Source organism: Mixophyes fleayi, chromosome 4, assembly GCF_038048845.1.
Source record: "Mixophyes fleayi isolate aMixFle1 chromosome 4, aMixFle1.hap1, whole genome shotgun sequence".
NCBI classification, from domain to species: domain Eukaryota; kingdom Metazoa; phylum Chordata; class Amphibia; order Anura; family Limnodynastidae; genus Mixophyes; species Mixophyes fleayi.
In genome coordinates, this window is record NC_134405.1 from 326,680,167 (window position 1) to 326,692,672 (window position 12,506).

General features: G+C 40.0%; 1 protein-coding gene across 4 annotated transcripts in view; it reads right to left on the reverse strand.

Moving 5' to 3' along the window:
- The window catches only part of SCUBE1 (signal peptide, CUB domain and EGF like domain containing 1), a 203,580-nt gene that overhangs the window by 153,596 nt on the left and 37,478 nt on the right, over nt 1-12,506 (reverse strand). For all 4 annotated transcript variants that reach the window (XM_075210281.1, XM_075210279.1, XM_075210280.1 and 1 more), the window contains exon 3: nt 11,411-11,536. In XM_075210281.1, the coding sequence (XP_075066382.1) occupies nt 11,411-11,536 (126 nt within the window). The remainder of the gene's footprint in view (nt 1-11,410; nt 11,537-12,506) is intronic.

The window sequence follows — 12,506 nt, forward strand, 5'->3', positions numbered from 1 at the left end:
TAGTGAAAATGTTGAAAAGTTCAATATTCTCTCCAACAAAGTGTAGAGGAGGGGGGGGGGGGTGTGGACCAAGGGAATACAGAAGAATAAAAAGAAAATAAACTCCAGGAATAGTCCCATTCGCGACTCTTTAATGCCAGCAACACATTGCACGCAGCTGTCTTGAGAAAAAGTAAAATAAATATTGAGGAATGAAACGTAAAGAGGGAGAGCGATTGTCTTTAATCATGCCAGCGAGGATGCAATCTTAAATCAATTAGTTCTACAACTTGTTGACATTTCAGCATTTGGTTTATGCAATTACAGTCAAGAGCTTTGGGCTATGTTCACACGAGCGACACTATTACCCATTTTACTACCTAGAACAATTGTAGTTGTCTAGATTCCAGAGTTGGCATTTCTCCGCTTGGAATAGACCTTGATAGGCGTTGGTAAGGGATGTCCACCGGTGGCGGACAAGTCAATTTTGTCCATAGGTTCGACAAATGTGCTCGATAGAGGAACTGACCTCAGATTGTAACAGATACATAGTTGACCACTACAATAATAGTGTTTGGTGAAGTCTCAGAATTGGCCTCAAGATTGATGTAGGAACAAAATGAAAATTAGTCTATTAAACTGTACTTGCATAAAAAGCGTAAAATGCAAATAACTCCATTATCTTACATTTGCTGCTACCGTAATCACAATCATCATATTGGATTATTTAAATATATTGCATCCATGTATAAATAATAAAGCTATATGTGAAATTCGGGTTTTGGTTTTTTTTAGGATTTTTCCAGATACTAAGGATTTTTAGCAAGATTCAAGTGTTACCAAATCGTTAGAATTCCGTTAACGGAATCCGAATAGTTTTTCCTGTGATTATAAAGCACTCGACACGCATGCTGGAGTGAACGTCACACTTTATAATAATATAATATGGGCCCCTCTGGCTTAAAGGATGACTAAGCTCCCAACTTGAATTGTTCAGAAGTGACCCTGACATTACACTGCAGTTCTAGTATAAAAGTGTTGGGTCAACAGGCAGCTGAGTTGCTGTAACATCATTGATGTTGCCCCTGTTGCAAGACTGTGGGCAGGACAGTGGCTCAGTGGTTAGCACTTCTGCCTCACAGCACTGGGGTCATGAGTTTGATTCCAGACAATGGCCTTATCTGTGTGGAGTTTGTATGTTCTTCCCGTGTTTGCGTGGGTTTCCTCCGGGTGCTCTGGTTTCCTCCCACACTCCAAAAACATACTGGTAGGTTAATTGGCTGCTATTAAATTGACCTTAGTTTCTCTTGGTGTGTGTTAGTATGTTAGTGAATTTAGACTGTAAGCTCCAATGGGACAGGGTCTGATGTGAGCGAGTTCTCTGTACAGCACTATATAAATAGATGATAATGATGATTCCACACAATGTATTTGTGCAGAAAAAGGTCTGCTTGGCTTCTAGTCCCTGTCTCTCGGTTTAGTTGGAGAATCACTACCTGCTTAACATAGCAACCTGCTGCGGGAGGGATGAAAGAGCATGACAGACATATTCAGTCATGTATTAGTTAGTTTTAGGTGTATTCTATCCAAGTAACACACAGGGCTAGATTTACTAAGCTGCGGGTTTGAAAAAGTGGGGATGTTGCCTATAGCAACCAATCAGATTCTAGCTGTCATTTTGTAGAAAGCACTAAATAAAGGACAGGTAGAATCTGATTGGTGCTATAGGCAACATCCCCACTTTTTCAAACCCGCAGCTTAGTAAATCTAGCCCACAGCCTCAGATATATATTATTAATGTCAAACATTCGTTTTACCAATTTTTGTATAAATCAGTTAAATGATCACAAAAAGTTGGACAGTTTGCTTTTTGGGTGAATCCTAGGGGGGTATTCAATTGTTAACGAGATGCGTTAAAATTTCGCGCTCGTTAAAAAAAATAAAAAAAAAACGCGCTAGTTTTTTCCTGTTCGAGCGCGCGTTTAAAAAAAAAAAAACCCTCAATTCAATTGTTGTTTTGCATGCACCCCCTCGCGCTCTATTATTGGTCCTAGCGAGTTTGAAATGGTTAAGGCACTCATTTTACTATAAAAAAATAAAAGTAAATTAATGCAATCAAGAATGGCCCCAGCACTGCAAAGGAGATTGGGCCCCTACACTGCAATCAAGAAGGGCCCCAGCACTGCACAAGAGAATGGGTCCCCACACTGCAATGAAGAAGGGCCCCCACATTGCAATGAAGAAGGGCCCCAGCACTGCAAAGGAGATTGGGCCCCTACACTGCAATGAAGAAGGGCCCCAGCACTGCAAGCAACAATGGCCCCCCCTGTACAGCAGAATTAAAGATTTTACAAGGAGGTAAATTTTTTGAAATTTGCAAACATTTCTTGAACACTGGCCAAGCATGGACATTTGTAAGGTACAAATATTTGTGGGACAGTGGGCAAGCCGGACATTTCTTCGAAGGTACAAAATAATTTTTGGGACTTTGCGTAAATTAGTGTGTGTAGGTAAAGCATCATAAAACTGAGGATTTCGTCCATGGTGAGTATTTTGTTTTTTGTTTTTTTTTCAATAAAAATCTATGGTGTACATGAGGGTGTTTACTGTATTTCTTGGGGTTTTATTATTTTTAATAAAGATTTGTGGTTGGAATGAGGGTGTTGTGCTTTTATTTAACATTTTGCTTTGTGGAACTACAGATCACAGCCAGCCGTGGGTGTAAGAGCATGTTGGCACTTGTGGTTCTACTACAAGTGCAAACATGCCCTGGGTGCTATGGGTACGCTGGTGCTTGTAGTTAGACAAGTAGCAGCATGCCCACACTATTTAGGCCAACATGGCTGGCTGGGACATGTAGTTCCACAAATGAAAATTATTAATTTTTTTGTTTTTTTTCATACAAAATCCCCATTTATTACCCTACTACCCACAGCCCAGGGGTAGTAGGAAGAGCCCTAGTGCTATCGGCACTGGGCTGGGTGTCCCTAGGGGGGTGGCCCGCTTAGATTTTTCAGCGGACCACAATCCTTAGGGAATCCAGGCCAGCGCTGAACAGTCTGTGGGTGTTTAGTCATTATGGCCGTGGGACCCAAACTGCATTTCCCCCTCCCCCCCCTGCTATAGTGCCTATCACCCCGGCTGGTTTGCCTAGTGCTGGTTCAATTAAATTAGGGGGAACCCTACATCAAATTTTTCAAAGAGTTTAACTCACACATCAATAGCCTGCCAGCACTAGGGCGAAGACTAAATAGAGTGGGGAGCAAACAATTTTGCTTTTAAAAAATAAATAAAAAAACATGATTTTTTTTGTTTTTAAGGGGGGGGGGGGGGGGAGGGTGGTTGTGCCAAAAAGTAATATAAAAAAGTTTAAATACATGCACCACTATGGTTTTTTCTAAAGGGGGAAATTTCCAAAAATTATTAATTATTATACACTTTAAGTACTTTTCTTTTTTTAGGTTACTTTTATGAACTTTTACACCTATTTTCTCAGTTTAATGTATATTTTTCTTAACTTAATAATAAAAAAATTCTTTGAGCAGACCATGCAGGTGCGAGATAAAACAGCATATTTGCCTTTTTCACACTCGGCGTTAAAAAACAATTGAATAGCAGCCAGCCTATACTTTAACATTGACAAACGCTTGGAGCGCGATAACACCGTTTCGGTAAAAAAAAAAAAAAAAGGATTAGAATTGCGTGAGAAGTTTTCGCGCTCGAAAATAAGGTAAAATAGCAAAAAAATTACTTTGCTCGAACTTCCAAACTCGCTAACAATTGAATACCCCCCCTAAAATGTGACTTCAGTATTTAATCAAGATTTCAGCTGAATATTAAAAGGCAGCGTCAGAATCTGAAACCTGACAAATTTTATATTGAGCGCTTCTATAATAATAATAATAATAATAATAATAATAATAATGTACGGATTACAACTGCTATAAGGAGTACTCACCTACTCTAACAGTCTGTCTCCACTTTGGAAAAAGCTACAAAATATTTATACACTGACTAACGAACAGTATGCATACTAAGCTATAATAACATACGTTAAAGTGTTGACACTGCAAAACTGTTGAGCCCAATAGGACAGCTTGTGAGCTGAAAAATAAATGATTGATAAGATCTTTATTGGGGCAGAAAACACAAATGGAAGACGCCCCGTATTTGCAGTCATCCTATAACTGCACTGATGAGACCCTGAATTCGCCAGTATCACGTGTGGCTGTATTGGACAGTAATACAGCTGCTCACTGCTCGTGTCAGAAGATCAAGGGGTATATTTACTAAACTTCGGATTTGAAAAAGTGGAGATGTTGCCTGTAGCAACCAATCAGATTCTAGCTGTCATTTTGTAGAATGTACTAAGTGATCGAAAGAACCTGATTGGTTGCTACAGGCAACATCTCCACCTTTTCAAACCTGCAGTTTAGTAAATATACCTCTAAGTGTGGCCAGCTTTAGCTTTCTGTATGGACATTTCTCGTTTTGCACAATAAAACAAAAAGTATTTTGACAATGTGTGATATTTTAAAAGGTCTTATATATTCCCCCCCCCCCCCCCGTCATTGACAGGAAACAGGTGATCTTTTAAAACCAAGGAATGTTCAGTGTTGCAGGCGAGGCATCCGATTGGTTGTAATCCAAGGTGAGAGATTCCAACTTCCAGCACAGGTTGCCCTCCCTCAACCTGTGGCCAATCTCTGTCAAAATATATGGGCATGTAATCCAATCAGTGTATACCCCTTTAAGCTACTGCAGTATACAGTCCCCCAATGCCACCCAAAAAATTTTTTTGCCCAATTACTGAATATGTGTTGGTTATAAAGTTATATTAGTTGTATCCGTGTATTTGAAATACCGATATTGGTTGCAATTTGAAAACAGTAACTCTGTAGAAGGTTGTATAATTCTAGGACATCCTCATACTGGTCACAAAAAGAGACAGGAGAATAAGTGACCGCTGGCTGACAGTTCTTTATTTACAGCTGCTCATCACTCCTGTCTAATCACTCAACACCACTGCCGGTCTCTTGACCACACACACCACATTGAAAGGATTCATTCACACATTCCAAAATTACCAAGACAACCCAGAATGCATCAGTGCACCTTTTTTTTTTTTTTTTTGCCTTAACAAAATATTTTATCATTCAAAAACATTAAAAAAAACAAAAAAAACAAACAACTACATGATACATAGAGAAAACAGGTCATCTTCAGCCATAAACTGTTCTACATATAGTATTATAATGCAATTGCATACACTGTCTCTATTTGCAAAAGTTACTTCACATATAGTTTGTCTAGCTGGCATTCTTTAACAACAAGATGGCGGCCATGTTGTGTGAAACCGTTTCTTAACAATTTATCCAGATGAGAAATTCCAAGAGCCATTTTTAAAAGTTTTTTGGAGGGTACTTTTAGCCATTGAGACCAACAACTGTTAGGATTCACTTTATCCCTGAAGATTATTTTCTACACCACATTTGCCGAGTTTGTATGGGTCAGCTTGGCGGGGCCAATGGTTGCCACTGACCCGGTCTTTACCAGTCTCGAAATTACTTTATGAATGCAGCCAAATTTCCAATATCAGACCATCTTTCACACTGGCAATAGCAAATTTAATTACTGTATTTGCCGGCGTATAAGATGACTTTTTTGCCCTGAAAAACATGCCTCCAAGTGGGGGGGGGGGTCGTCTTATACGCCGGGTGCACTTCAGTTGGGATAGACATAGCTGCCATAGTGGCCTTCCGATACTCGCCCGGTGCCCATAGTGGCCTCCCGATGCCCGCCCACCTCATTCTACATACCATCCAGTATCGCGCGGTATCCAGTGCGGCTGCGGCGGGTCATCAGCGTGGCTGCAGCGAGCCACCCTCACACTATTTATGAACATTCCTTTGGGAGCTCAGCAAGGTCTGATGAAGGGGGCGTGTCCCCAGAAACATGTTACCTATCCCGTGGTTTTGCTGATCCAATGTTTATACTCTTGATGTGCCTGTCATACTCCTATGTTTGCGAGTATCATTTTTATCTCTGATTTACGGATCTATTAAAAAGGTTTTACACGAGGAGGCGGCGCCCGCTGTTTTTCTTCTTGTCTTCTACAGTGTGTTGCCAGAGTCCCTCTGGGTTGTGGGCTGCCTGCCTGTGTTCTCGAGAAGCATCTACCCGTCCATAGGGTTCACTTGGAGCGTTGCTTGCGCCGAGGATGGAGTGTGTTTTCTTTAGTGAATTACGTTTAATAAAATTGCACTGTTTTAGGTTTACTGTACATGTTTGATAACATACAGCCTTGTGACCGTTTTCCTGCATGTCATAAGCATTCGAATATAAATTGACATGTTAAAATCAAATCTGATGTTCTTTTACATTTTATTTGGTGTGTGGAAGGTGTGCGGAAGAGGGGGTAGTCTTATACGGCGAGTATATTACAAACTCTATATTTTGAGTGGAAATGTTGGGGGTCCTCTTATACGCCGGCAAATACGGTAACAAAAACAGTACCCACACTATGTTAAGTCTATTTTGTTTCACAAAACCAGCCCCGCCTACACTAAACCTGTGCAACACACACACACACACACACACACACACACACACACACACACCAGCTTTCCCTAAAACCCAGAAGGTGGAAGAATATGACGCCAAGCGAAGAGGGTAGAGCTTTCATAACAACTGCATTAAGGCAGAAGATCTGGGGATTTAAACAATGAAAAGTAATACATGGGGTAAGTACACCCACGGTATATATTAATATATAGCCATTTATGGTAGGTACACCTTAAATCCAGTTATCGGTGTCATAAAAGTGCATTGAACATTTAATTGAACCACTAATAGTACATCTTGTTTGTAGACTTTAACTGTATCTTCCAAAATGTACAGATTTGCAAAACTAAAAAAGATTGACCTATTTGGGAGAGCAAACATAAAATATATTAAATTCAATGAAAACCCTGTTTAATTATTATTGAGGTCCTTGTATCAAAGGGATTTGCCCAATATAAGACCCTCCGTCTTTATGTCCTACCCCCTCATGCAGTAATTACCAGCAAATATTCATCTCATTTATTTAGTACATTCTACAAAATGACAGCTAGACTCCGATTGGTTGCTAAAGGCAACATCTCCCCTTTTTCAAATCCGCAGTTTAGTAAATATACCCCTAAGTGTTGGTAACACTTCTTTCTCTCAGAAAAGTCTATCTTCTTGGCCCTTAGAGAACCAAAAATTCCTCTGCAAATAATATTAATATTTGTAATACACAGCAAATCTGTGTCATATCCATCTACAACCAACATTTACAACTCTGTCTAGATTATATAAAAAAGGTCTTTTTCAGAGAAGAAATAACTGAAAGCAGAACAATATAATATATTTATTAATACTTGCGGGTGGCCGTTTACAAACGAATACGTCAAAGTTGCCTGAAGGTGGGAAACAACAGACGGGAAATGAAATGGCATTGGGCTAAGTGGTTAGTACTCCTGCCTTACAGCACTGGGGTCATGAGTTCAATTCCCGACCATGGCCTTATCTGTGAGGAGTTTGTATGTTCTCCCTGTGTTTGCGTGGGTTTCCTCCGGGTGCTCCAGTTTCCTCCCACACTCCAAAAACATACTAGTAGGCGAATAGGCTGCTAACAAATTGACCCTAGTCTGTGTGTCTGTCTGTGTCTCTCTGTCTGTGTGTGTGGGAATTTAGACTGTAAGCCCCAATGGGGCAGTGACTGATGTGAGTGAGTTCTCTGTACAGCGCTGCGGAATTAGTGGCGCTATATAAATAAATGGTGATGATGATGATGGGACAGTGCCCCCTATGGACAGATTTTCAGGAAAAAGCTTGTTTTGGGTTTACCAGGAAATACCTTTAGAACTACAAACTGAATCCTCATTTTATTCGTCAGTTCTGCCAGTAATTTTATTTCTTTCTTTAAAGTATAATGTTCCTTTAATTATAAATGCATCTCTTACTAATTGAAGAGAAGCTGCCAACTCTAGGATTTCAACTTACCTCTTTAAAAATACATTCATTTATCAAGTTGATAATTACAAAATAATTACAGTACTGCAAATCCCCAGCAACATACCAAAGCATTCCTCAGCTCCGTCATTTTAAGATTCAATTGTCTGCCCAATTTATCATCAACGGCTCATTACAGCTCTCACAGTGCGGTTTACAGGAGACACAAATAGGTGTTAGCCAACACTTTAGGTATCATAACACATCATTCAAATTAGCAGCCAGACAAATGGCCAGTGTTTCTAGTAAAGCACATCCAACCATGCCTTAATAAAAATAAAAATTAAAAAAACTGCATTGATGTAAACACGCCACAAGCAGTCAATCTGCTAATTATCTGCAGAGACGTACGTACAGACTTCTAAAATCCAAATAATGCCCCAGTCAGAAATTCTAGCCCGTACCCGTTTGTCACGAGTGAAAAGAACTTCATATTTATTCTTATTGACTCAAGCACATCGTCTACACAACTAATTATGAACTTGTATGAAATTAAACAACAGTTCATTTATACAGCTCCTGTGAATGCTGTAAATGTGTCACTAATATCTTAGTCCCCCCAGACACACATTCTAGTCACCTTTTTTTTTTTTTAATGTTTGGCACCAATAAAAACAGAAAGGTGGACTTATCAAAAAACGATGCATAGTTGCAAAAAAAAAAAAAAACACACACAAAGCCGTCATTTTCATATGTACCGGCCATTAATAAGCAGCCACGGTACGTCCCTGCAGCATCTCTGTCAGAAACATCTTTATGGTGCATACTTAATGAAGCCTGCAACTCTGCAAACCACTCGCAAGAGTCAGGGAAATTCATATTTACAGAGAAGGTTTGTTTCTGCCAGAAATGAAACTTAGTGGCGTCTGTCAAAAAAAAAAAAAAGCAATAAAATAGAATCTAGAAAAACATGACTGGGGTTGTAAAAAGCCATTTTGGAAGTTGGCTAAGTAAAGAGAAATTTTAAGCATGTTAAAAGAAACTGAAGAGATATTTTGAGCAAAATTAATTGAGTTATTCGTCTAAGGCACAAACACATTTTAGAGTTTTTCACACTCCAAAGATACTTAGCGATATTTAAAACTCCACCTATTTCTCACGTACAGGGGTTCGTTTGAGAAATGTATTGGTTGCCTACACACAAGTAATTATTTAGAGTTGTACCGAAGTGCGTTTCAAAAACGTAAAACATGCATCTTGGTGCAAAATGTGAAAATCCTGATCGTCTGCTTCCAAACCCCTTTGCTCCAGAGATATCAATACACTAGATTACAGTTGCAGATTACTACATAAAATGCATTGCCAACTAGTCTTAAACGTTAGTAACCTGCTCCTCATCAAGGGACTGTTCCACACAATTATTTCCCCCCGGAGCTCTTTGCTTTGTCAAATAGCCCCTGCCATAAACCATGGCTGTGTAAAACAGACTCACAGTGGTGTCAGCCATTATGGGGCTGAGAAAATGTTCAGTCTATCCATCCCCCATTAACTAGAGACACAAAGTGCCTCCTGCCTCCCTGAGGGCATTAGTTCCTAGTGTGTCGATAGACCACTTTCTCCAGAATATTAGTTTAGTCTGCAAAATGGCAGCCTTCACTTGGTAAAGTCTAAAAATTCTCCTTAATAACCATCAAATGTGTGGTGCAAATATAACAATTTGCAGCAGGAGAATATTCATCTATACCGTAATCCCTTCCTCCTGCTTAGTTTACCAGGAAGTGCCCAAATAATTATACAGTATGCTCCTATGCCCCCATAAGCTCTGAGGAAATGGTGACCGATGCAGAAGAGGCGTGTAACTTGTCTATTCACAGTGGCTAACCGAGAACCGCAGATTAACCAGGAATATTTGAAATGAACCTAAAATAGGATTTAAGCTATGAGTTGGGATATTATGGGGAATAATATTAATGCTCTATATGACCGGACTCTACAATCTATAGACTAGGTAGGGGGTAGTGTGGCGTTAGGTTGCGTTCCAACAGGCTTCAATATAGGTAAGTCCGGGCCAGTGTGTAATCTATAGGAACCAATCTCCCAAGTCAGAAAAGGATGATCTTCTTTGAATCAAAGTTATGTGGATTACTTCAAGTTGTCATACAAAAACACTCCATTCTGTTGTAAGAGTATAGGGCATATACTTAAATAAAATTATTAGTAACGCCCCAAATCATCACAAAGCATATTAAAAGAGTAAAAGTTACCAACAAATAATTTTCCAGAGAAAACAAAACAAAAACAGACTATTTAAACTCATGGGGGCATATTCAATGTTTTTTTTTCCCCGCGCCGCGGAAAAACGATTACCGTCAATACGGTAATAGTTAGCTCAGGGAGCCGCGAGCTGAAATCCAGCGAGAAAATTACCGTATTAACGTTTTTTTTCGCGCACGATTACCGTAATAACGGTAATCGTGCGCGGGCCGCGAGATTTCCGGCGTTTCCGCCGAGAATTGAATATGCCCCATGATGGCCAATGATGAAGGATCTCTACAGTAGTCTTATGATCCAGGGTTGACTGTAAAGTAACCTTGTCTGACATAGTAAGATACAGGGGTAGATTTAACAAAACTTCCGAAAAGGAAAAAAGTGGATGTGTTGCCCATAGCAACCAATCAGATTCTAGCTATAATTTATCTAGCACAGTCTAGAAAATGATATCTAGAATCTGATTGGCTGCTATGGGCAACCCCATCATCTTATTACCCAACTGGTTGCTATAGGTTACAGATCAGGGAACCAAGTGTTTTGCTTGTCATTTTATTTCATGAGCCCAATATTTTATGTTCAGCATTCTGAGTATATTTACTGATTTGTATTGTACCAGTTGCACTGTGCCCATCTCTTTACATATTAAATTATAGCTTAAAAAAATAAATATAAAATAGTCTAACGATTTAGTGGAATTCACAAACACCTTTTCCTCTAGAATTTCTTACATCAATTTCATGGAGTGACTTGCACCACGGTAGTTAATTATCTGTTATTTACACTGAAATGGTAAAAAAATTATATATATATATTAATATTTTATCTTTATCGTCAAGTTGTTTTTGTAAATTATTCAGTAAAGAAAAAAAAAAAAAATCAATAGAAAAAGGCTTGTAAACCGTATACAGATAGCCTACAGCATATCCATATAATATGAATGTTTATAGAACTTCAAATTAAGAAAATAAAAATTATGTTTATTTTGGATGTAAAAATCTTTTCTTAAAAAAAGGTCAGTAAATTGCTAGACCGACTTGTGTGTATAATACACTTGAAGTGTTTGTTAAAAGGAAAAAAAAAAAAAAAAAAAAAAAAAAAGTTATATCTTTGTAAATTCCACTACTGCAGAACATAGTATTGTATAGAACAGTAACAAATCACAGAAACTACATGACAAACTTACCCAGGCAATTGTGTCCGTCGTGCGCCAACATAAATCCATCGTAGCACGTACATCTATAATTCCCTGGTATATTGATACATTCGTGAACGCATCCGCCATTGTAGTCATTGTCGCATTCATCAATATCTGAAATAGAGGGTTTAAAGCGTAGAGGTGAGCTCACGTTACTCTACGCAGCATTGGATGCGTTAGTTATACAACAGCCACATGAATCTTACAGAAACACAACAAGTACATTTATAACCTCGTCCTCCAAACATTGCACCTTATTCACATGTTGGTTTAGAGAGCATTAAACACACCTCAGAATACCGTCACTGTGCACAGTTACATATTTTAGAGGCACAGAGAGAAGGACGTGGTTGCAGCTGCTGAAATTTAGTGCTATTATTGATCTGTAAGGCATCACAGTACTCTGCAGGGGAAGACAGTATACAGAAAACAGGGACATACAAGGAAGCCAAAATAAATGCACACAAAGAAAAGAAAAGAGACGACGAGGGCGCCAGCGAGGGAGAGGACGAGGGCGCCAGCGAGGGCGCCAGCGAGGGAGAGGACGAGGGCGCCAGCGAGGGAGAGGACGAGGGCGCCAGCGAGGGAGAGGACGAGGGCGCCAGCGAAGGAGAGGACGAGGGCGCCAGCGAAGGAGAGGACGAGGGCGCCAGCGAAGGAGAGGACGAGGGCCCCAGCGAAGGAGAGGACGAGGGCACCAGCGAAGGAGAGGACGAGGGCACCAGCGAAGGAGAGGACGAGGGCACCAGCGAAGGAGAGGACGAGGGCACCAGCGAAGGAGAGGACGAGGGAGAGAATCCTAATTTGAAGAGGGCACAAGAAGCACTGCCCAGAGGGAAGTCTAAGACGGAGATTTAGGGTGATATTTCAGATGTATGAAGGGGTGTCCTAGTTGATGGCTTTGTAGGTAAGGGTGAGTAATTTGGATTGGGTTCTAAAAGACACAAGAATCCAGTGTAGGGATTTTAAAGGTGGTGCAGCAAATGTGAATCAGTAAGAAAGATCAGTTTTGCTATGGTATTTAACATGGAGATTGTTGAGGGCAATGCCAGATAGGAGGGAGGTGCAGTAGGCATGGAGGGAG